At 55.4% G+C, this 25,567-nt stretch overlaps 1 protein-coding gene across 1 annotated transcript in view; it reads right to left on the bottom strand.

Annotated features, from left to right (window-relative positions):
* AGRN (agrin) overlaps positions 1-25,567 on the bottom strand; it is a 94,466-nt gene that overhangs the window by 17,797 nt on the left and 51,102 nt on the right. Inside the window, exons 4-21 of the mRNA XM_082070036.1 lie at positions 19,413-19,628; positions 17,879-18,103; positions 16,585-16,809; positions 16,242-16,448; positions 11,225-11,446; positions 9,577-9,771; positions 8,819-9,019; positions 7,468-7,613; positions 7,205-7,310; positions 6,644-6,757; positions 6,050-6,214; positions 5,548-5,691; positions 5,247-5,371; positions 4,872-4,977; positions 3,812-4,195; positions 3,553-3,687; positions 2,355-2,482; positions 575-689 (exon numbers count right to left, since the gene is read on the bottom strand). Coding sequence (XP_081926162.1) covers positions 575-689; positions 2,355-2,482; positions 3,553-3,687; positions 3,812-4,195; positions 4,872-4,977; positions 5,247-5,371; positions 5,548-5,691; positions 6,050-6,214; positions 6,644-6,757; positions 7,205-7,310; positions 7,468-7,613; positions 8,819-9,019; positions 9,577-9,771; positions 11,225-11,446; positions 16,242-16,448; positions 16,585-16,809; positions 17,879-18,103; positions 19,413-19,628 — 3,159 coding nt within the window. The remainder of the gene's footprint in view (positions 1-574; positions 690-2,354; positions 2,483-3,552; positions 3,688-3,811; positions 4,196-4,871; positions 4,978-5,246; positions 5,372-5,547; positions 5,692-6,049; positions 6,215-6,643; positions 6,758-7,204; positions 7,311-7,467; positions 7,614-8,818; positions 9,020-9,576; positions 9,772-11,224; positions 11,447-16,241; positions 16,449-16,584; positions 16,810-17,878; positions 18,104-19,412; positions 19,629-25,567) is intronic.

Genomic DNA, 25,567 nt, shown 5'->3' with positions numbered 1-25,567 from the left:
GCAGACCTGCCTGGCAGTTCCTCCCTCATGACCTCCCCACGATGGACCCACATTTATAAAATCATTTTGGTTGGAAACGACCTTTAAGATCATCAAGTCCAACCATTAACTCAGCACTGCCAAGTCCACCACTACCCCATGTCCCTAAGAACCTCATCTCAATGTCTGTCCAACCCTCCAGGGATGGTGACTCCAGCACTGCCCTGGGCAGCCTGTTCCAATGCCAACAGCCCTTTGGGGAAGAAATCATTCCCAAGATCCAACCTCAACCTCTCCTGGTGCAACTTGAGGCCATTTCTTCCTGTCCTATCACTTATTACATGGGAGAAATAACAGCTGCTCCCCATCAGACTTGTGCTCCAGCCCCTCACCAGCTCCATTGCCCTTATCTGAACTCACTCCAGTAATTATTATTCCTTTCCTTAGGAAAATGCTTCCAGGCACCAGCTTAGGGTGCAGCTCCTCCCAACATCTGTTGATTCTGCTGGAGGGAACACATATCCCCGGCAAATTTTAATAAGGTTCTTCCGTGTTCTTTGCTGCACGTGTGTTTCAGCACCGGGAAGGCTCTTACCTGGGTCAAAGTGGGACTCCACGATGACACGGACAGCGCTGCTCTGCCCCAGGTCTCGGACACGGATGCTCTTGAAATCCTTCTTCACGTCAGAGTTGCGGAAAAGCTCATCCAGCTAGTTCAGTCGCAGGTGAAGGAGGAAAGATAAACCAATTAACGGGGACATCCTGGGACATGGGCCCTTTTGGTAAAAGATCTTGAGTCTCAGTGATTCCTGAGCTATCCCCATTGTAGCTGTGGAGAAGAGCAGAACAGAGCCAGACCACAGACACCTCGCAGTTCATGCAGGGATTTTCTATTGCATGGCAGCTAAGTCTTACTGATCTCTTCTAAAGCTGCGTAAACCTGCTTAGGCCCTTTGGAAAATCCCATAAGGCACCGTTCTGCATCTTTAAGTACCCGACTGCCTTTTAAAACTTGGCTCTCAGGCGTTGCAGGATTTGTCTGAAGTCACATGAAGGTGACAGTGACGGTCCGAGGCTTACAGCGAGTCAGTTAAAACTGACTGATGGTCCTGTGGTACAATCTTCCCCTATAAATTCAGGTATAATGACCTCGGAGGGGTAAAGCAGCATCACTCCTGCCTCCTCAGAGGGAAAAATGGATGAACCAGTGAATGAAGCTTTTATATGCGTGTTTGGATCCTCAGATAGAAGCCACTGCCGTATCGGGAAATATTGCTATTGTGATACCGAACTGCGTGGACCATATGGTCCATATGCCAGGCACACATCTGCTTATACGGCTGTACTTGCCAACTTCTAAATACAGCTTGGAACCAGCTCTAAATATGTTAATCTCCTTGCGATGATGCTTTGTATTTGCTGTGCCACGCTACAGTATAATGTTGCTATCCCCACCCAGCACTTCCTTGGCAGGTCCATATGTACACATACATACACAGATGTACACATTGCCACGCAAAGTCCGCCTCCTCCAAGAGCTGGCAATGCAGGGGGGTTCTCCTGAAGGGTGGGAGACTGGATTTACACCAGCAGCTTCCCAGCTCGTGTGGCTGAACCGGAGGGGCAAAGGGGTTTTGGACACGTTTTTGTCTAAGGGTTTTTCATGGAGATAAGGACACTTTGGGAAATCCAGGGTGTTAAGCAGGACCTCTTCTAACAGCCCCACCACCAAGATCAAGCTGGAAAAGGATAATTTTTGAGCCGGTGCGCAATAAATGATGGAACCCACTGACACAGCACGTGGTAGAGGTCAGTAACGCACACAGATGGGCGAAATTCAGAGGGAACCTCCTCGACAGAGCTGGTGCATCATCTCCTTCCACTCCTCAGTGCCCATGCCATGGAAATACTGGCCCTGGCAATAAACCATGTTTGCTCCCAATATGGAGCAATGCTCCTCCAGAGCACTCGACACATTTTGCAGGCAGGTCTCTGTGCTCTCAGGGCCTCCCCAGAAGCCATCGCAAACAAAAAGGCAAAGCAGCAGGAAATGCAAAAACGTGGTTTCCATGGTGAGACATCAGGAACGGTGCTCAGAAATGTGACAGCCCTTGGTCCCTGTTTTGGCGGGGTGGCTGGAAGGAGCTCAGCGGGCAGGAGAATGCGTGAGAATAGGACTGTGCTTCTGGAAGCGAACATTTGGGGTTTAGTCACCTGTCCAGCACAGACAGTGGGCAGGGTCCTCTCTCCTTTTGCCAAGGCCAGAAGAGTCCTAACCAGACCCAGGAGTTGGACATGATGATCCTTGTGGGTTCCTTCCAACTCAGGACATTCTACGAATCTATGAAAGGACTACGAATCTACAAAGGACTCACCGCGCTCTCGATGCTCCTGGCCGTCTCGCCAAAGAGCTCTGACTTGGGGTCAGCCATCTCCGGGGTGTAGAACAGCTCCTGGCCTTCCACCTCCTCCAGGATGAGGACTCCTTGGAAGACTTTGGTAGCTATGGGAGGGAGGGTAGACAAGACAAACACCTTTAGTGGGCTGGTGGGCAAGGGGACAGACGTGTGGCTGGGAGCGTTGGAGTCCCTGGCGTTGTAAAGGGGGATGGCAGTGTGCGGGTAGTGCCAGTGTTGGGGTTAGTCTGGATGGGTCTGTGCCATGGGGGATTAGTATCAGGGTGCTGGAGCAGATGGCAAAGACCAGGCTGGAGATGGTGGCTTTTACCAGACGGTTTCCTCTGAGCTCCGGCCCGGAGAGCAGCCCCCCTGCTCCGGCTGAGTAACGAGAGAAAGACGTTAAACAGAGCACATAGTCAACACAGCAGGATCGGACACGGGCATGCAAACGGGGGAGAAACGTGGACTCTGGACAAGAAGACCTGTGTTGGGAGAGGGAAGCAAGGACCCTGCTCGCGAACAGCCTTGCAAAACCAAACCGAAGCTGCAAGAGGGACCCAAGGTGTGATTCCCTTCCAGGGAGCTACAGGAGGGCAGAGGCAGCGACAGAAAGATCCCTGCTGTCCTTTCATGGGTTAAAAGGGGAACGCGGTGTTCAGAGGAAAAGGGGATGTCCTGCTGGAAACCCCAAGGAACAGGGACAGTTAAGAAGGACCTCAGTGAGGAAACACCTGGGAGACAGCCCCAGAGTAACAATTTTTAGGGTAACTAGATGCATATACCAGGCAACCTGACCAACACGGGTGGCTCTGTGTTTCCTCAACATGGACTGTGAGCAGACAAGACAGATCCCACCAAGGTCATGAGAGCCACGTGCACCCCTGGGAACCACAGCATGAGCCGGAGGAGCTCAGAGTCCCCAGGAATTGGTCCTGGTCCGCCCAGCTCCCTTTACAGCCATCAACATGGATAAAATGGGAATCCAAGCAATTCCCGCATCCCCCCAGTGCAGCCATCAGCTCTGCAGAAGCCTGGGCAAAACACTGGCCGAACTTTAACGGTTGTAGAAGTCAAGGAAGAAAGTGGTCACCTAAGTGAAGAAAACTGCAGAACACAAGAGCTCAGTCTGACTCCTGACCACCCAAAGGGAGCCCAGCCCCGAGGACAAACTCACCCGGACAGTTGCTGCCTTCGGCATCAGCAGCCGCCGTCTTGCCATCCGAGCAGCATCCCAGCGGCGTGTTGTAACACGTCGCCCTCTCGATGGCTGGGGTGGACGTTACCTGGTTTTCCTCCACCTCCTCTTCCCCTGCAAGGCATTAAGAGGAGCATCCACCAGCAAGAGAACAAGGCTGAGACACAGCTTCATCTCATCCTGACACACAGGGGGTGGTTCAGCCCACGACCTGCCGAGACCAAGGAGCACAACTCACCGGCAGAACCTGCCCCGCTCGACTCCTGGTCTCCACTGGTGCCCATCTCTTGGTCTCCGCTCCCTTCTGCGCTGCCCGACTCAGCGTAGGCCGGCTGGCTGGTGGCCAGGACCACCGGCGCGGTGGAGAGCGGCCGGACCGTGGTCTGAGATGCCCCGTGGGTCACCCACGGTGTGGTGGCTGGTCTGGCAGTCGTGATGCGCCTCGTTGTAGGGTGACCTCTTTCTGTAGGCTTGGCTTCCAACAGCAGGGAGGTGGTAGCGAGCTCGGTGGGTTCTGGAGCCCGGGTGGTGAACCGCAATGGTGGAGGAAGGATTAATTTGTCCAAGGGCAGCGTGGGCAGTGGTGTGGGTGGTGCGGTGTGGCTTGTGTGAGTGATGGACTCTGAAAGGAGCAGGAAGGTGGGGTGGGTAAGGAGGGGCTGGTCTGGGAAAGGCTGCCCATGAGACTGGGAAGGATGTTGCAATCCCTCAGGCACTTGCCTAGAGCAATGAACCTGCTCTGCCATGAGGGGTCACAGCACAGTCATAGAATCAGAGAACAGTTTGTGTTGAAGGGACCTCCTCAGCTCTCCCAGTGCCCCCCCTGCCATGAGCAGGGACATCTGCACCAGCTCAGGTTGCTCAGAGCCCCGTCCAGCCTGGCCTGGGATGTCTCAGGGATAGTTCATCCACCACCTCTCTGGCCAACCTGGGCCAGGGTTTCTTCCTCATGTCCAGCCTGAATCTCCCTCCTCTAGTTTAAAACCATCACCCCTTGTCCTATCACAACAGGTCCTGCTCAAAAGTCTGTCCCCGTCTTTCTTATTGGCCCCTTTTAAGCATGGAAAAGCTGCAATAAGGTCTCTCCGGAGCTTCTCTTCTCCAGCTAAACACCCCAACTCTCTCAGCCTGTCCCACAGCAGAGCTGTTCCAGCCCTGGATCATTTCTGTGGCTCCTCTGGAGCTTCTCCAACAGGTCCATGTCTGTCCTGTGCTGAGGAACCACAGATGGAGGCACCTAGACCCGGGTTCAGCGTCACAGCAGAGAGCTGGAGCTGTCCCCAGCCGTGGACACTCACCGTGGCACTGCCCCATGTGCTTCACCGTGATGACCTGTCCCTGCCGACAGGCGATGGTCTGCAGCTGGCACTGGTCCCCATAGGTGACACCATCAGAGCCACACACCTGGGAGGCAGAGGGGAAACGTGAGCTGCACCCCAAGCCCTGGGCAAAATCAAGGGGTGTCTAAATGCTGGGTGGCTTTGCAGGGGTCCCTCCCAGGCAATGTTGTACACAGAGGGACCTGAGCAGCTCAGAGGTGCCAGATGGGGCACATCTACGACTTGCACATCACCATCCCCCGTACACAGAAGATGGAGAACATCAGATATCAGACTCCGCACCAGCCCAATGCAGCCGAGCTCAGCACACATCGCTGGGCACACCCTGCAAACCTTGGTCATGTTGGCCTCCGAGCAGAGCGGGGACGGGCACTCGCAGTGGGCAAAGCCGTTGACTTCCACGCACGAGGCCCCAAACTCGCAGCTCATTTCCTCGCAGGATTTTGGGGCTGATGGGTCTGGGGTAGGGAGAGAAGGGGGAAGAGATGAGCAACAAAGCACGTACTAAACCCAAGCCCCTCTCTCCTCCCAAGGGGTCCTGGCTCCCTAGAGAGCCGGTGTGATGCCCTGCAGCAGTACCCAGCACCCATTCCTCCATTCCCCACGCAATCCCTCCAGTACGTGGCTCCCTCACCTTTCTCACAGCCAGTCATGCCCAGTTTGCTGCCATTGGGGCACTGGTTGCATTTCATGCCGGTGATCCCCGTCTTGCAGGAGCACAGTCCGGTCATCTGCTCGCAGTCGTCGCGCACGGAGCCCACCGGGTCACAGTTACAGGCTGGGTAAGACGGGGACAAAAGACGCTGTTTAGCTGGTGGATTTGTGGAGCCAAGAGCAGACTCACTCAGGTCCCCCAGCAATCCAAGAAAAGTGCAGAAAGGTCCAGGGGAGGAAAATCACAGAAATACTTTGGTTGGAAGAGACCTCAAGAGTGAGTCCAAGCATAACCCACCCCTGGCACCACTCCATGTCCCTGAGAACATCATCTCCACGTCTGTTCAACCCCTCCAGGGATGGTGACTCCACCACTGCCCTGGGCAGCCTGTTCCAATGCCCAACAACCCTTTCCATGAAGAAAGGGCTCCTGGGGAGCCATAAGGGACAAGAGGTGACAGCCCAGCCCTGCCGGCACTCACGCGTGCAGCCGCTCTTGCCGTCGGTGACGATGCCACGGAAATTCCAGAAGCCGGGCTCGCAGCGGTCGCACTTCAGCCCCCCCACGCCGGGTTTGCAGGAGCACTGCCCCGTCGTGGGGTCGCAGGCTCCTCCGTAGGAGCCGTAGGGGTTGCACTGGCAGGTACCTGTGAGAGAAAACGTGAGGCTGAGTCCTGACCAAGTCAGCTTGGGGACACTGGGGGCTTCATCAGGGCAACGGAAGCGATTGCGGAGTCACCAAGATGCTCGGCCAGGGCAGGAGGAGAGTCCAGCAGCTGCTCTCAACTCTCCTCCTCTGCCCCAGCTACAAGGGGGAACTAAACCTTCAGGATTAACCTGCTTGGCTTTGCTGTCATTAAGACCTCTCCTCTCATTAACATCAAAGGGGAAGGAAGCTATTAGAAGCTTATTATTAATTCATTAATTAGGAGCTTGATGGAGGGAAACGATGCAACGATAGAGAGATGCTCCCTTTATCTGCAGAGAGCAGGAGAAAGGGGACACGGAGCAAAGCTTTTTGAGCCTGGGAGGCCATTCTTGGAGGTCCCTCAGGTGGGGACACAATATTCACTCACTTGGGCATCCGGCTGCGCCCACTCCAAGCGCCAGGGTCACGTTATCTGGGCAGCATCCGTAGATGGTCTGGCTGCAGTGCACAACCAGGAGAGGCGGGGGAGTGGTGGCGAGGGCTGCAGAGGAAGGCAGAGAGGGACAGGTTGTCTTTGTGCCACAGGGCAGTGTTGCCAACGTGCGGATGGAGCAGCCAGCACCGTCCCTGCAAAACCACGCGGTCCTTGCAGAGATGCTGGGAAGAGGTGATGAAGTGATGTCCTATCCTCGGTCAGGGAAAGCACAGGGCACAAAACCAGAATCATAGAACAGAATCATAGAATCACTTTGGTTGGAAGAGACCCTCAAGGTCATTGAGTCCAAGCATCAACCCAAGACTGTCACTAACCCATGTCCCTGAGAACCTCATCTATGATACAACGGGGATGAGCAAACCAACAGACACTGCTGTGTCCTTGGGGAGCATTTTCTTGCTTAGCCCCAGGGAAAGGACATGTGCTGCTGCAGGGAACCAGCCTGGGGACCATGACACCAGCATGCAGCTTGTGCCAGCCGGGGGGACTCACCGCGGCAGGCTCCTTGGCTAGCGACGTAGAGATCCTGACGTTTTTCACACCGTGTCTTCTTCAGCTCACACTCATTGGTGTAGGTGACACCATCGGAGCCACACACCTGCCAGGACAGGGAAGGGAAGGGCTCAGAGCAGCCCCCGGCACAGGACGCAGGTTCCCTACCCATGGGATACCCTGGAAGCATGCGGGAAGGTCCCCAGGGAGAAGAGGGAAGCGAGGACTGCAGAAAGTAGCCCAGAACAGCTCAGCATCCTCACCGGGTTGCGTGGCACCGCCAGGCAGGTGAAGTCACAGACACAGCGGTCGTCCTCTGCATCCTCGTCCCACCAGCCTCCGTACTGCCGGCACCGGTCCTGCTCACACTCGCTCCCATCCCCGGAGCCAGAGCCCCCCGAGCCGCACTCTGGAGAAGGAGGGATGGTGGTAGAGAAAGAGGCTCAAAACCCAGCATGGCAAAATTCAGGGGAAGCAGAGGGGATGGGGATGAATCCCTCTCCATGACCCAAGGCTGCGTCCTGGACATGGGATGCAGCCCACGGCTGCACAGATCCGTCCAAATCACAGTAGATTTAATCTCTTCAGCACAGGCAACCCCAGAATCCTGAGCCCACATCCAGGGTGTTCCAAATAAATGGATCCCCAAGATCCCCAGACATTAGACCCTGTGGCCTTCTTCTTGCGGGTATACGTCAAAGACCATGTTTTTGTGCCATCGTTAGCAACTCATCAAATGCCCTCAAAACCAGAATCACAGCAGCTGTGATCTCAGTGGATAAAGACAACTTAAGAGGCATTTGGGACCAATCAACTATCTCGATGTTGTCCATACAGCAGGTGGAGGGAACCTTTATGTAAAGGTTCCTAGAACTTGATAATTCTTTAAACCATTTGTAAATTTTTGTGCAATTGTAGCATGTTGCCATCATGAAATCTACTGCTTTAAAATTGGGTCCATCTTTTTGAAACACCCTGTATATTGGGATGCTTAAGCCTGGAGCAGGGAGATTGCTGCTGCTACCATAAACATGGAAACCAGAGCAGAGGAAGGGATGGGGTTTGGGTTTAATCTGAAGTTCAGTTAGGCAGATGTTCTTAACAATCTCTAAACTCCGTCCCTAGCCTGGCTGCCTCTCCATAAGATGCTCAGAGCTCAGTATGATGAGCTCAGATGCTCAGTAAGAGAGAGATGTGGCTGATTTCAAAGGCTTCTTAAAGGGGAAGGGGGGAGAAGGAAAACCTGGCCCGTTTTATTGAGTGATCAAAGGCTGGGATTTGGCATTACACAGAGAATTATTTAAGATCTTTTCCCAGAGGGACACCAACCTGAAATTCCCCAAGGAGGGCTGTGATCAAACACTACGTTACGTCTTCCCCTCTCCCTTAGCTCTGCCATAGCACTCGCATCCTTCCCAGCTAAACTACACATGCAACGAGCCAGAGAACCTCAGCTCGCCAGGGGGACACCGAGTCCTCCTCCGCTTGGATTCAGCCAGCGTTAACCCACAGCTTTCCCCCTACAGTGGGAAAACTCAGCGGGTTCTTAGTTCTCAGCCTGGCCAAGCCAGGTACAGCCAACCCCGCACGGTTGGAGGAACGGTGACAACCTACCGTCCTCGCACGGCCCCGTCCTGGCCACCTCGATGCTCTTCTTCTGCTGGCACGAGGCTACTTGCAGCTCGCACGGGTTGTCGTAGGTGAGGCCGTCGCTGCCGCAGACGCGAGCGAGGGGCTGGCGCTCGCAGCGGGGACACACGCACTGCCCGGCCACGCAGCGGCTGCCGAAGGAGCAGACGGTGCTGCCGCAGGACTCTGGGCACAGAGGAACCACAGTGAGTTCATAGGATCGCAGAATCATTGTGGTTGAAAAGCCCCTCAAGATCATCAAGTCCAACCATTAACCCACCCCTGGCACTGCCCCATGGCCCTGAGAACCTCATCTCTGTGTCTGTTCAACCCCCCCAGGGATGGTGACTTCACCACTGCTCTGGGCAGCCTGTTCCAGCACCCGACAACCCAGACCCAGCTGGAGGTTTTATGAGGCTCCAAAGCATTGCTTTTACTGAAGCATTTGTCCTAATGAAGAACCAAGGCAGGGCTTTTAATTCATTAAGAAATTAGCACAGGCAGCTCCCTGTGCTGGGGAGTGGGGAGGAAACACATGAGCAAAGACAAATTAACCCCAGGGGATGGAGCGAAGGGAAAGCTACTGAGATGAACTGTGCGATCAAATAAACCATCGATGCTTTCAGTTCTGTTTTTAACCCAATTTCTTTGCTTGGCTCAATGGACATCCACCCAATTTCTTTGCATCCTGTCTCCAAAATGCAACCAGCGGGAGTGACACGAGGGGACCTTGCCAGACTCACTGCAGTCTCCTTGGGCAGCCACCAAGATGTTGGTTTGCTGTGTGCATGCCCGCACGTGGAGCTCGCACTCGCTGCCGTACGTGTTGCCGTCGGTGCCGCAGACGGGCTGGGAGGAGGGGACGCACTCGGTGGGACACACGCACCTCCCCGTCTCCGCCTCGCAGATGGCCCCAAACTGGCACTTGCCACAACGGTCTGCGCAGATAAAGGACAAAACCAGTAGATTAAAACAGCAGGTCAGGTGAGCATCGCTGTGTGATGAAGTGTCCAAAATTCCCTGGAGACACCCCAGGCCAGGCTGGACGGGGCTCTGAGCAACCTGAGCTGGTGAAGATGTCCCTGCTCATGGCGGGGGGGCACTGGGGGAGCTGGGAAGGTCCCTTCAACCCAAACTATTCTGTGATTCTATGATAAATAAAACCCACTGCAACCTTCTCCCGCAGGTTGAGCCCCTGGGGACACCAGGGCACGGAGCAAGGGATGAGCTGAGGGATGCGGGAGGAGGCAGAAAGGCAATAACTCAATAACTACTCGTAAAGGCTGTCAGGGCTGGGAGTAACCATGATGAAATGTCACCAGAGCTGCATGTCCTTATAGCTAAATAGAAGGCGGGAGAGAGCATGGGGCTGAGAACTACGAGGAGCAATAAATCAGCCCCGGCCGTGGAGGACGAGCGCAGCATCCCGGCTCCCCGGGGAGAGGCGGCAGGATTCGCACATGGCAGAAGTGGTCGGCCTGGAAAGGGATATTGTCTTACCCTGGTTTATCAGGGTGCCAGTAGTGCTGGACGCACATATTAATGTAACACGGCACCGATTCCCCAATGGGATGCTCAGTCTGCTGCAAACACAGGCACACAGGCTCAGGACAGAGACATTTATCTTTGCAATAACTCACTTGCAAAGCAGCTCTCACTCGGCAGGAGAGAACGGGCCCCAGCCAGCACACCTCCTGATTCCTGGGTATTTAGGGATTCATGGCTTCGCTTTCTCCTTCAAACACCTCTCTTCCCTTCCCTTCCCTGCCATTCAATTCGTGAAGAATTTGGCTCAAAGATGATTCTTCTTTTTCACACGGCAGCTGCTGCCTTTGCATGGGGGAGGGAAGATGCAACAACCCCCCGCGCGGTTTGTGCAGACGGTTGGCCAGGAGGTTTCTATCTACAGCACAAATCCTGCAGCCATGCGTGAGTCCAGCCATTAACCCAACACTGTCACCGTGTCCCTGAGAACCTCAGTTCTGCATCTTTTACACCCTCCAGGGATGGTGACTCCAGCACTGCCCTGGGCAGCCTGTTCCAATGCCCCACAGCCCTTTGGGGAAGAAATTGTTCCGAGATCCAACCTCAACCTCCCCTGGCGCAACTTGAGGCCATCTCCTTTTGTCTTATCATTTGTTCCTTGGGGGCAGAGCCCGACCCCCCTGGCTCCAAGCTCCTTTCAGGCAGTTCAGAGCTCAGAAGGTCTCCCCCCAGCTCCTGTTCTCCAGCTGAACCCCCCAGGTCCCTCAGCCGCTCCCATCACACTTGTGCTCCAGCCTCATCCCTTCTCTGAACTCTCTCCAGCACCTCAAGGGCTTTTTTTTTTTGTTCAGAAATTCTATTCCCTAACACGAGGAAGAGGAGGGACCCGCCACGACGCGCTCTTACCACAGGGCCCCTTGTGCTTGACCTTGATCTCTCTCTTGAGGACACAAGCCATGGAGTCCAGCTCACAGGGGTTGCCGTAGGTGCGGTTGTCGGTGCCGCAGACGGGGTCGTAGCGGCCCTGGCAGACCTGTTGGCACTCGCACACGGCCTCCTGGTTCTTCACCACGCAGGTGGCCCCGAACGTGCACTCCACGCTCAGGCAGGGGCTGGGGGTGCCCAGGTCTGCAGGGGGGACAGGAGAGACGAGGCACCGGGTTCAGCCCAACGCTTGCCCAGGGCGCGGTGCACAGCGATGCATGCTGCCATCCCCAGCCTCAGCCCCACGCCTGCATTCTCCTCGCCACGGCAATCGCACCCAGAGCTCCTGGCCCTGGCCCCTGCACCCTCCATGCCACCCCGGCATGCCCGGCTCAGCATCGGCCCCCATGCGCGGCAGAGGGTAGGGATGGGCAGCAGGCACGAGATCTTCCCCCTGCACAGCACCAAGTCTCCTGCCTCTCCTCCATCCCACCCCAGCTACATTCTGGCCAGAAATGGGATCATCCCCGTGGGTTTTTGCACCAAACCCTGGGTCTCCCCAGCAACAAGAACAAGCGCCATGTGCTGAAGCAGGACACACAGGCTGAGACATTTGTTCCCGGGCAGCAGTGGTGCCACCAGCCTGACTGTGAGGTGGGGTCTGAACAAGCAGCTCCACGGCAGAAGGCAGGAGGCAGCAGAAAAGAACCTCAGTGTGGGTCTGAGCACCTCCAGGACACTTGGTGCCTCCAGGACACTTGGTGCATCATCACAGAGCACCCAGCACTGGCTGCTGAACCCTCCATAGCCAAAAAGCCCACACAGGGATAGTTCCCTTCACCGGGGGCCACATCCTCAGAATCACAGTCCCCTGAACAGCTCATCCTAAAACGTGGCTGGAGAGGACACCTCATTTGGCTTCACCACACAGCTGGTCTCGCTCCTGCTCCCTTCCCCTCCTCTTGCAAGCTGGTTGAGAAAAGCCAGCGAACTGCTGCGTGGCAGGATGAAGAGACCTGGTGTCCTTGCTTTGTCCCCATCCTCGGACATCTGGCTCCCTGCAGCTCCCCGGGGACAGGGAATGTCCCCAGCATGGGCTGCAGGCTGAGAGTCCCCTTTGCTCACAAACCAGAGCTGCTAAATCAATGTCAGCTGAGCAGGTGGCACCTTCCCTGCGAGATGCCCCACAGTGACGAGGGGAGCAGCCAACCGTGATGGTGACGGCAAAGAGAAAAGGCTGCGTGTCCTGCAACAGCCCTGCATGTCCCACCCGGTCCCCAGCCCGCTGGCTGAAGGGCTGGCATGCCCCTCCAGCAATGTCCCCACCACTCAGAAGCCAATGCAGAAGTGGCTATGCAGTTGGGGAGAGACCCCCTGCGACCCCTTCTTGTGACTCCAGACAAAAGCCCTGGGGACCTGGGGCAAGGAAAGGACAAGGATTTAACCCGTGTGGAACGCTGACGAGGACACATGACAACACGGAGGTGGGGAACAGATAATGCGGCCAAGGCGAGATGGATGCAACAGGCAGACAACACCAAACAGCGAGGCAAGCACAGAGCTGAGTGTGGTGGGAAAGACAAAGCACTCCGGAGCTTGCTGGTGGGGCAGGGGGAATTAACTGGGGCAACTGGTCCATCTTCCTGCCCTGCCAGGACCAAGGTGGCTCTATCTGCAGAGCAAGAGCGAGGTCTGAGCTCTCGGAGTCTGGCTGCATGCTGTCAACCATGGAGAAAACAACCTGTGGCAAGGCTGAATTTTGGATTGAGCTCTTTGGGAAGCACCCGCCAAGTTAAAACTTAGAGCCAAGGGTCTGCGAAGGAAGAGGTGGGCAGTTCAGGCACATGGCTGGTACTTTGACCCAGTTGTTTCACCTCTGTCCTCAATGTCCCTGCAGCTCAAGAGTTTCTAAGCAGCTCCTAAGGACCAGGAGCTGCTCCCTGCTGTGCTCAGCTCCGCGATGCTGCTCACATCTCCTGCCTGCACTTCACCTGAACCACCCAAAGCATCTTTACCATAATCATGTCCCTCAAACACAAGGAGACACATGCTGGCATGGGGAAAGAAAGCACTTCTGCTGCACACAGGCAGTAAGGATGCGATGGCCAGGCACAAAGCAAATCCAATTTGTTCATCTGCAACCCAAATTCATGCTCTTGTCTTGGGGAGCAGTGGTGGAGAGAGCAGGGGAGGGCACCAATTTTCACATGGGTGGATACAATGAGGACCTTAGGCTGGGCTGTGATCAAGACCTGCCTTGATTCCGGGCCCTTCTTCATCTTGTAGGCAGGGAAATGAAGGCACAGAGCAAGCAAAATGCTCATTCTGCACCCTGATTTGAGGGCATGATCCCTCACCTGAGTCCTAACCCAGCCCTGCGGACATGGAGCTCTCCCACAAGCCTCGCCTGGTGATGCCCATGGGGAAGAGGCTCTGGAGCTGCTTTGTAACACATCGCACCCCATCCATCTGCACCCATGGCACCCAGCGGGCTCTGGCACCAGTTCCATGGTGATATAGGGAATTATTCCTCGTGAAGAACCACATCTGAGCACAGACTGAGCACAGTGCTTCCAAAAGGCACAGAGGGTGCTTCGCTGGACACGTGGGGGAAGCTGCGATCCCTGCAGAGCCCCTGCCCTCTGGAATTGCACAGGCAAGCGTGACACACATTACAGAGAGCAAAGGGACGAGCATGACAGTCCCAGGCAGGCAGAAGTCTCTGGGAAGGAGGAGGTGGGGAAGAAAAAGGGGTTAGTTGGGAGCAAAAGGAGAGGTGAGATCAACCGGGAGCAGTCCAGAGCGATGGGTCAGCCCAAGAGGGGCTTGCGAAGGAGCCGGGGGGGGTCACAGCACCCACCTCTGCTCCCACCCTCATCTGCCACAGCAAGCATCAGACCAGACCCCACTGCACCGCAAGGCGTTTCCATTCCAGCAGGAATTGTTTGGGATGGGAGCAAAACCAGGGCAATGTCTCCATCCCGGGGGGGCTCTCAAGCAAAACGAGAGGAGGGGGGAGCAGTGAGGAGAGGCCAGGGCTGGCGCTGGCCACGGAGAAGGGGAGAAAGCCGACCTCCTAGCAGAGATGTCCAGGTAGGGAGCAGAAGGGTGCTGCGAGGACACAATTCCTTCCTCCAAACAGGCAACGCTGTAAAACACAAGACACAGACGAAAAAGGAAAGAGAGAGAAAGAGAGACAGCGGGGGGAAAAAGAGAACAGAGAGAAGCAGGGAGGAAAAGACAGATGCAACTCCAGACACCTTCCCTCCACCTCCTGGCCACTTCGCTCTCACCCCATCCTTCTTTCTCTGCTGCCCCATCACAGTGTCAAAGTAGAGAAAGATTATAAACAAGGCCTGGACTGTTTTGTTTGGCTTTGCCTCCTTTGCCTTGCTGCTGGAAAAGCCAGCGGCGGCGCTCAGAGTTCATTAGACAGGTACATGTGAGAGATTAAATCACTGCGACCACGCTAAAGGCTTCTCCTCCATCTCCTTCCCTTCCCCAGCTCTGAGCATCTCCCGCATCCTCGCAGCAGAGCCATCGATGAACCCCCCGCGCTCGCTGCTCTGGGTCCTGGCTGCAGACAGAGCAGTTCTGCCCCGACACACAGGCTGGGCACACAACATCACCACCCTGGCCCCACTTCTGAATCCGCTTTCCAGCTCACACCGAGTCTGAACTGGTGACACAGAGGACACGCTTTCCTCCCAAAGGGCAGCACTGAGCTCAGAGATGCTTTCCTAAGCTGATGGGGAGGCAAAGGCTTGTTCACCCCCCGGGTGTTCTGGAGCCGTCATGGACTTTAAAACCCTGGGCTTTGGCAGACAGAGCCCCCCAGCTTTGATTTCCCTCCCCCAGGTGCCAGGCAGGGTTTGCTGGTTGCCATCCAGCACCAGCTCCCGGTGGCACTGGGGGACAGAGGACAAAAGTGCCTCTGTTGTCCTCCCTGTAGGGAGCACTTGGGGAACCGACTTCTCATCGTTCAACCACCAGCAACACAGTGAAACGGACAATTAAAAGAAATAACAGCTGTGATTATGTCGAGTGTGATTTTGGGAGCCTGACAAACGGTTTTCAAGCAGCTGGGCCTGGCAGCATGAAAAACCTACTGCAGGAGCACAAAGCCAACAAAACAAACCCACAGCACGGGGCTTCAATTCCAAGTAATTCAAAAGGTTTGATACATCTGATACCTTATCAAACATCAGCTTAAAATAATAGGGAACAGTCCTAGATCTAGTAAAAACCAATTCGAGCTGAAATGAGCAGTCCTTCCAACTCATACAAATCAATCCAGTGTTTAACCTCCCTCATTTTTCCGTGCAGTAATTTTAAAATTGGACATTCCCGACATCATGGGGACCCAAAGCCCCATCCTATCATATCAGCCTGAAAAAAGCATCCATTGGAAAGGTCAAAAGCTTCTCCCAGAGACGAGACAAAGCCACGGCGAGACCTCCGGAGAGCGGGAGCGCTGGGCAGAGATCCTGGCGGAGAGAACCTGGAGCCGAGAGAAGCGGGCGGGCATGGGGGAGCATGGAAGGAGCTGGGGACTGGCACTACCCTGGGAGCAGAAATGGATGGCGTGGGCTGCACGGGAACCGCGTGGGGTGAATGTGCACGTGGCTGTGAATGAGAGAAACCGGCTGGATGTCACGCTTGGGTATGGTTTAAACAGGAATTGTTCTTCACTGTGTTATTGAGCACATCAGACAAAGACAAGACCAAGGAGGAAGACACACACAGACACACACACACAAGGGCTGCTGGAAGGAATAGAACAAAGAGGAGCAGATATTCGGGGCTGGAGAGAGCCTGTGGCTTGCTCAGATGGTGGCACCCAGCCACCACTTACCTGCAGTGTCCCCGTGTCACCGCCAGCATGGAAGGGACTGACACAAGCTGGGCTTAAAGTGGCTGCTGGGGCTGGGAAGTGGGAGGTGTGGGGGTACCAGTGTCCTCGCGGGGGTACCAGCGTCCCAGCGGCACCAGCGCTTACCACAGGGTCCGCTGTGCTTTACTGGGATGGCAGCTTTCTGGTGGCACTCAGCTTTCTGGCGCTCGCAGTCGTTGCCGTAGGTGCGGCTGTCGCGGGCGCAGACGGGCCGGTAGGAGCCGTCGCAACTGATGCGGTCGCAGGAGCAGCGAGCGGTGCCACGGCGGTTCAGGCAGACGGCGTTGAACTTGCACTCATCTCTACATTTGTCTGGGAGGATGGAGGAGAGCAACGCTCGCACGCACCGCGGGGACAGGGGTTATATTGCCAAAAGCACAGAATGGAGCAGCAGAGGAGGGCAGGAAACTGAATCTTCCTGCTCCCCAGAAAGCAGGGAGGTACTTACCCTGGTGCTGGCACTGCCCTGAACGCACCTTCTGGATCTCCAGTCCCCGGATGGCCCCCGAGCGCCCCATCACGCACTCGTTGTCGTAAGTCACCCCGTCGTCACCGCACACCGGCTCTCGCTTCGGGGGACAGTTCTCGGGGCGGGGGAGCAGCTCTGCCCTCCGGGTGCGGGGGTTCACCCGGCAAACGCGATTCATGTCGTTGAGGACGCCTTTACACGGGTCTGCGAAGGGAGACGGTGCAGAGAGTCAGAAAAGATACGTCCTGTCCTCCTCCTCCTCCTCCCAGCTGGCCCCAGGAGCCTTGGACCTGTCCCAGTAGCACCCAACGTGTGCTCATCACTTCATAGAATAATTCAGGTTGGAAGGGACCTTCAAAGCTCATTTCGGTGTCTGTCCAACCCCTGAGGGATGGCGACTCCACCACTGCCCTGAGCAGCCTGTTCCGATGCTTCACAACCCTGATGAAGATATTCGAGGTGTTCTCTGCCTGCACTGTTCATCCTCAGACCTTGCAGCCTTCCAGTATCTCCAGGTTCGACAGCTCAGCTGCTCAACCCAGACCAGCTGCATTTCTGCTGACGCCTGGCTAGAATCAGGAGCTCAAAGCCTCCTCTCTGCCCCAGAAACCAGGAGCATCCAGCATGACGTTTTGCACCTCAACCTCACGCCCATCTCGCCCTACTTGGGACTGAGCAGTGACAGCGCAATTAAAGCTCCCCCAGGTTTGCAGCCCAAACACCCTCCCCAGGGACAAACACCACGCTGGCACGTGTCCTGGCTGATCTCATGCTTTTCCTAATGAATACAGTTGCTTTTAATTACAAGTATCCCCAGCCATCATTAAGCCAAAGAGGAGGACATCCTCGGAGCGGCAGGGCTGTGTTTGCACTCTGGGATCTCTGCCTGTCGGGCTCCTTTAATTAGAAGTTGCTGCCTGCAACCAGCCCGGGGACACCGGCGAGCAGGAGGATTCTTGCCAAAAAACCTGCAGCCGGGGAAACTCCAGCCGGGGGAAAACAGCAGGAGGTGGTGGCACAGATGTTGCAACTGCTTTTTCAGGTCAGTGGGTCCTGAATAGAAACGCCCAGAGCCAAATGCCGCAGGGGGAAGCACTGGCTTGGTCTGAATTTCAAAGGTCATCACTCACAAACTGACCTTTTTCTGCCCAGCTTGTGTTTTTTGGCGTGCAAGCAAGTTCCCCCCAACCCTTGATGTTTCCCGCTGGTCTGCCCTCGTTATTCCCAACGCGGGAGGAAACGTATTTAAAGCAACATCCCCCGGGGGACTCACCACAGGCGCCGTCAAACTTCTTGAAAACGTTCTCCTGCTTGTCGCAGGCGTGCTTGTTGAGCTCGCACAGGCTGCGGTAGTCCCGGCCGTCGCTGCCGCACACCGTGCTCTCGGGAACGCCGCCGCAGGACGACGGGCACACGCACTTGGCCGACTGACCATCAGTGGAGCGGACGCAGGTGCTGCCAAAACTGCAGGTCACCTCGGCACAGGGGTCCTTGGAGCCTGGGGAGAAGAGGGGACGTGGCAGAAGGGTGAACACATCGGCTCCTGTGACACCCTCTGCTTCTTGATCTTCTTAGGGGATAAATAAGCCTGACACACCGTGATATCAACCTAGACAGCCCCGGCTCCTCTGAGTGCCCAAAAATGTACACGATCATAGAATCATAGAACAGTTTGGGTTGGAAATACCTTCCCAGCTCCCCCAGTGCCCCCCCTGCCATGACAGGGACATCTTCACCAGCTCAGGTTGCTCAGAGCCCCGTCCAGCCTGGTCTGGGATGTCTCAGGGATGGTTCATCCACCACCTCTCTGGCCAACCTGGGCCAGGCTCTCACCACCCTTCCAGGGCAAAAATTCCTTCCTCACACCCAGCCTGAATCGCCCCTCTTTTAGTTTAAAACCATCACCCCTGGTTCTATCACAACAGCCCTGCTAAATCCTACAATACCAATGGATGCCCGTACCCCAGTGCCCTGGAGCAGCGAGCTCATCCGCCCCAATGTCTGCAGGGGCTGGAGGATCAGCCCCAAACCCCAGGACAAGGGGAAGGGAGCTCAGTCCCCAGCTGGCCCTTCAGACAGAGCCCATCCTTTTCTAAACCTCCCAGCCCTGTACATGCTCCCCAAAAGCCTCTAGCTTTAGCAAACGTGCAAAATAAGGGTTTTCAAGGCACCTCCTGCAAACCATAATTAGAGGAAGAGCTCAAGCAGTAATTTCCTCACTGATGGGGAAGAGCCAAAATTTATTTGCCAGCTTTTTTTCCTTTTTTATCTTTTATTTGTTACTTCTTTATGATTATTATTTTAGATAAATCACTCAGCGCTCTCTCCCCTCTGACAAGAGCCCCAGCAGGAGTTGCTGGGTGCAGATTTATTGCCAGCCAGAGCGCCGCAGGAGAGAAAGGTCAAGTTAATTTACTCTGAGATGAGGAGACTGGGGCCTCATTTACACAGCTCCTCGCTCACAGCTGGTGAATGCCAAGCTGGGGAAGGGCTTTCATGAGCCCACCAGCCTCTGCATACGCCTGGTCCCCCCAAATCCACCTTCAAGCCGTGGCAGATGTGACCTGCTCTGGCAGTGAGATCAGAGAACCATTATGGTTGGAATAGACCCTCAAGATCATCAAGTCATAGAACAGTTTGGGTTGAAGGGACCTCCAAAGCTCCCCCAGTGCCCCCGCTGCCATGAGCAGGGACATCTGCACCAGCTCCGGTTGCTCAGAGCCCCGTCCAGCCTGGCCTGGGATGTCTTCAGGGATGGTTCATCCACCACCTCTCTGGCCAACCTGGGCCAGGCTCTCACCACTCACCACACGGTCCCTTGCTGATGACTTTGATCCGTCTCTGCTGGTTGCACTGGGCTTTCTCCAGCTCACACTCGTTGCTGTAGGTGGAATAATCGGAGCCACAGACGGGAGCCACCACGATGGGACACGCTGTCTTCTTGCAGACACAGGAGGCCTGGGAAGGGTCGGTGGAGCTTCTCTCGCACACCGCCCCGAACCCGCACAGCATCCCTCGGCACGCTGCGGGCACAGACATGGAGACATGGGTGAGCTGTGGGTGCTCCTCGGCAAACAGGAGGGGTGCAGCCCATAGAATCATTTTGGTTGGAAAAGACCCTCAAAATCATCAAGTCCAACTATTAACCCACCCCTGGCACTACTCTGTGTCCCTGAGAACCTCATCTCCATCTGTTCAACCCCTCCAGGGATGGTGACTCCACCACTGCCCTGAGCAACCTGTTACAACAACCGACAGCCCTTTGGGGAAGAAATTGTTCCCAAGATCCAACCTCAACCTCCCCTGGTGCAACTTGAGGCCATTTCCTCTCACCCTGGCACTTGTTACTTGGGAGAAGAGACCAACACCCTCCATGCTACAACCTCCTTTCAGGCAGTGGTAGAGAGCAAATAAATATTTATGCTGGCAGCTGAAACTGGGAGGTCAAGGACCAGCTCATGAGCCTCCAGCCCCGCCACAGACATGGTGCAGCATCCCCACAACTCTATAAAGCACTTGCTGTGCCCACGACCCCTCTGCTCAAGCCTCTGGGGGTCCTCCACAACATAACGTGTTTTCTCATAACCAGCAAGACGAAGGAAAGCCCAGGAATGGAGAAGAAAACATCCTCACCTGTCCCAGCGTGGGACAGATCACCCCGCGTGCACACGCTGCTTTATTCATTGCCGTTTATGCAAAGCAGCCAGACCACGTGGCTGGTGTCTCTCTAAGAGAGATGCACAAACCTCTTTATCACATCCACTAATCAGAGCAGCCAGCACGGACCAGTTCAGCATCTGAATTGCTAATGTGGTAGGAAATGAAATTCTACGGTTGAGGGAGGAAGGAGGACAGGTGTCCCCAGCCGGAGCGGCCTGCAGGTGAGGCAGCGAGAGCACGGAACGCCAGAGCTTTCTGTGCAGTGGTCACAGCCCGACACTCACAGCACACACCGCTGGGCAGGTACGTGTGCACAATCACACAGGAGTGCACTGCACAGCCCTGCATGCACAGCCGCTGCATGTGTGCACAGCCGCTGCATGTGTGCACACCTGCTGCCCTGCTCTGCATGCACAGCTGCTGCTGCACCCTGCACGCACGCCTGCTGCCCTGCATGCACACCTGCTGCCCCGCCCTGCATGCACACCTGCTGCTGCACCCTGCATGCACACCTGCTGCCCCGCCCTGCATGCACACCTGCTGCTGCACCCTGCATGCACACCTGCTGCCCCGCCCTGCATGCACACCTGCATGCCCCGCCCTGCATGCACACCTGCATGCCCCGCCCTGCATGCACACCTGCTGCAGCACCCTGCATGCACACCTGCATGTCCCGCCCTGCATGCACACCTGCATGTCCTGTCCTGCATGCACACCTGCTGCCCTGCCCTGCATGCACACCTGCTGCCCCGCCCTGCATGCACACCTGCTGCCCCACCCTGCATGCACACCTGCTGCCCTGCCCTGCATGCACACCTGCATGTCCTGTCCTGCATGCACACCTGCTGCAGCACCCTGCAGGCACACCTGCATGTCCCGCCCTGCATGCACACCTGCTGCCCCACCCTGCATGCACACCTGCTGCCCCACCCTGCATGCACACCTGCATGCCCCGCCCTGCATGCACACCTGCTGCAGCACCCTGCAGGCACACCTGCTGCCCCACCCTGCATGCACACCTGCTGCCCCACCCTGCATGCACACCTGCATGTCCTGTCCTGCATGCACACCTGCTGCAGCACCCTGCAGGCACACCTGCATGCCCCATCCTGCATGCACAGCCACTGCACCAAGCGCAGTCCTGCACCTGCCCCCAAGCACGTCCCGCCCCCCCGCGCACACCTGTCCGCCCCGTGCTCTCCCACACCCAGCACACCTTATACACAGAGCCTGACCTACATAATGACAGAGAAGTCATAAAAGGCAAAATAAAACGCTCGACAGCGACTCATTTACACTTCAATTCCCGGGCGTTTGCCTTTGACTGCCGTGAGATTTGGAGCTCATATGCACAGCAACAATGAGCCACTAAGAGACTAATATCACCAAATAAAAAAGAACTCTCTTTCTCTCCTGCCCAATATCTAAAAGCAATTCATCATTTTTATGAAGCGCTCTGGATAGTCTCTTCTGCTCTTTCTCTCTCTCCTGTTTTTTTTTTAATGCAGATGAGCCTGTTGAGCTCTGAGATTAGAGGATGCCGGGGAGCCGCGCAAGTGAGGAATGTGAAATGCAGGACAAGCGACGATTCATCCCGTTCCCAAGGCGCAGGTCTGGGGAGCAGGAATATAACTGTGTAAGCGCATAATCTGCTGCCAGTCACAGGGGAGGCGGCGATGGAGCCCCCATAGGGATCAGCCCCACCGAAGGGAAGGACAGGGACAGCTCTCTCCCTCTAGAGCTCTTCTGTTCTCGTCTTTCGCATCCGAGCACGGAGCAGGAGCCGCACACATCCAAGGTGAAGGCTTCAAAGCCGGGACCAGGTCTGGTCCCACTCAAACTTTGCAGTGAGACCAAATTCAGGACAGCACCAAGCACTTAAAAAACCCAGTCCTAAGATGCTTGTTGCTATTTTGGGGTACATTTCCTTCCCATCCACCTCATGTACCAACAGCACTTTTGCCTTTGGTCCCCTGCCGCCCATCTGTCACACCTCCATGTCTCTGTTGCTGATTGTGCCCGTTCCCTGGTCTCCAATGTGGGATCTCTCAATGTTTGCTCAAGACTTTGCTTCCAGACTGCCTACAAAGCACATGGCCGGGCTGAGCAGCGAGGTCAGACAGCAAGCTGGATCTAAAGCAAAGCTCAGCTCTAGTTAAATCATCCTAAGGCTGCAGGGCTGGGGCACAGCGAGGCATCTGGCAAACAATGAGAGCAGCACTTGTCTGGAGCGGAAAAAAGCGACAGCGAGGAGCTGACCTTTCCCAAACCTCCGGAGCCGCTGAGGATGAGGGAGAGAAACAGCTCAAGTGAGGTGTCTGCGCAGCACTCGAGCGAGCCGCGCAGAACAAAAGGGAGGGCTTGGGCTTATTGTAACCATGCTGAATGCCAGCCAAGCCTCTCCGTGTCTCTTAGCAGCACTGGAGCAGAAACAGGATAATAAATAACAACAAATAATAATAATAAGAAGAATTTAAAAGTGCACTTGCTGGAGAGGAGGGGAAAAGCAAAAGGTGTTGCTGCAAGTAATTAATGATAACGTGCTTCCTGCCACACAGAGTCAGCGGACAAAGCATCTTCTCTCCCTCAGCAGCCTCTTGCAAAAGCAAGAAAGGCTTTTAGAAGAGATCAAGGCAAGAGCAATGACCTGCCTGGGTTCAGAGCATCGCTGAGAGCTGAAACCGGGCTGGGGAGAGCGAGAACCGGGGTTGCAGAGCTCCTTACTGCGCTCTGAGCCCAGAGCTGCTGGCATCCATCAGAACCCAGCCCCTCCTGCCCATTGCGCCAGGTGTAACGACACCGCTTCGGATCCAAACCTCCCACCCCGTCCCCGACACCTCCTCAGGCAGCCCCTAATTAGCAGCGCGGAGGGAGCAGGATGCTTCGTTACCAGGGAAGCCCCCGCCAAGGTTCAGCGCCGCGTTTCCCCGAGCGGGCGCAGGTGGCTGGTGCTCCAGGGCAGATGGCACCAGCTCCACCTTCCTCGCACCCAACGGTGCCTCCAGATGCCCCAGAATGACAGCTGAGAATAGGACAGGTCCGGGGGGCTGCCAGGGGGAACCAGGGCCACCAGCAGAACAGCTACAAGCCACCGAGGCTCCTCTTCTCCCCTGCTATTTCAAGCCAGAATACTGAAGCCTAAAACAATTCCCGCATTTTAGCACTGATGCAGAACTGCAATGTGCGAAGTATATAAGCTGGGAGGGAAAGCGGCTTTGCAAGAGGTAGAAAAGCTTTCATAAAAGGTAGAAAAAGGTATTATAAAATCTTTAGGCACAATTCTCTGCAATCCTTTAAAAGCAATAAGAATGTTACAAAGTGATAATGATCATTATACGTATATTTCTACGAGTCTGTTTATTTTTACCCTTTGGAATAAAAGTATATTTCATGCAATTTTTTTTTTTCCTTCTAAATTGTTTGAAGATCATTTTTCTCCTATACCATATGTCATGTCAGATCCATCCCAGCCTCCTGGACCGGAGCAGTGAGGACAGGGAGGATGGAGAGCAGCTTCTGCTTCCAGTTCCAATTCCCCATCCAGTTCTGCGCCTCAGTTCTCCCATTTACAAAGAAATGCGGGTAATAACAATCACCAAACCCTCCACGTCAGTAGGTAAATAGCTCAATATAAGTAGTAGGGATTAATAACAAGCTGGCTTCATCAAGTGCTTTGAGATCTTGAGGTGAAGAGCTCTATCTAATAAGCCCCAAGCATTCACATTAAAGTGTTTCTCCAGCTTAATAACAATAATCATAAAATGTAATGTCAAAATTGCTCTTTTCCACTGTACAGAGGAGAAAAAAAACCCGCTACCAGAGCAGCTTGCTGATGGCTTATTGCCCCCAGCAGCCAGCCCTGCGCTCCCCAGAGCATCCCAGCACCCAGAGCAGCACCCGAGAGGGGCTCCACGCACACAGACCCTTCCCCAAAGCTCTGCCAAGGGAGGAGGAGGAGGAGGAAGGCCCTGAACGCCCACAGAGGAGGGGGACGCCGGGAAAATAGGTGGGTGATACCTGGTAGCTCCCCCTGACCGGCCAGAAGGTGTGTTTGCCGGCCTGGACCTGCTTCCCATCCCAGATGAATCCATCCCTTCTTTGAATAGGCTGAGTAAAACCATTGGAAAAGCATGGCCGGGAAGCTGATGACAGCTCATGGGTGGGATGTTCATGGCTTGAGGTGTCTCCAGGGACAGGAGAGAGGAAGGGATAACAACACACGACAAATCTGGACAGAGCCACAAATCCCTGCAGCGAGGGATGGAGAGGGACAGACGGACACTTGCCAGCAGCACAGCCAGCTCAGGGCAACCTGCACCTCCAGGGACCTGCTGGTAGCCAAACCCACTGGCTTTTGGAGGCCTCACCACGCCAGCCTAAGCAAGCCCAGCCTGCTGCCATCCCTTACGGGAGGACCCCGCTGATGCACAAGGCGAGGATGGCAGCAAAGAGCCGGGCAGAGCTGCACCGGGGGCTTCTTTGTGCGGAAAGGGCAGAGGGACACGCGAGGACCGGAGACGTGTGACAGGACGGCGATGGCCGGCATTAATTCTGCATGAGCGCGAGGTGCCCGTTGCTATAGAGACCGGTTAGGCTGGCGCTCCAGCCTAACAGGCTCTCGCCTGTGCACATTGACTCCTCTTCCCCGGCCCACCCTCCCTGCCATCAATATTAATTGCATCAGCTCAGGGCTTGCTCGGTGGAGGGGGAAGGAGCCGCCTGCCCTGCTCCAAGGGGCTGGGAGAGCCACCTGTCCCCACAACATGGGACAGTGACCATGCAATGCCACCGAGGTGCATCTGGAAAGCTGCAGCCAGCCTCATGGAGCAGCGGTTTAGCCACAGAGCTGAGCAAACCTCTGGCCCCCGGGGCCACCAGAACAAGTCCTCAAACCACTTAGTTTTCAAGCCAACATCGTCTAAGGATAGAAGGTCCTTAAGAAGCTGAGAGAATGGTTTGCATCCACCATCCACTTTGGGAGTCTCTGTGCTGCTCCAGCTCTCCAAGGACCTTGCGTGTGCAGCTCTACACATGACGGAGACCTTTGTGGTGGTTCAGCACCCCAAACACACCCTGCACAGCGAGGGGAAGCCCAGAAATGTGGTCAGCACCAGCCACAGCCTTTTACAGCCCAGTTGCCTAAAAAAAAATCCTCTTAACTTCTAAAATAGACCACAAGTAGTCTCTAACAAAGTGTCAGCACTGCAGCATGTCCCCATGCAGGGGTGACACTGGGGATGCCGGCAGCACAAGCCAAGGCAGACAAGGGAGGGGCGGGAGGAAAAATGACTACATGGCCTAT

This window comes from Streptopelia decaocto (genome assembly GCF_964273445.1).
Source record: "Streptopelia decaocto genome assembly, chromosome: 20".
Lineage (NCBI taxonomy): Eukaryota > Metazoa > Chordata > Aves > Columbiformes > Columbidae > Streptopelia > Streptopelia decaocto.
The sequence above is the reverse complement of the archived record's forward strand: the minus strand, read 5'-3'. Positions and strand labels throughout refer to the sequence as shown.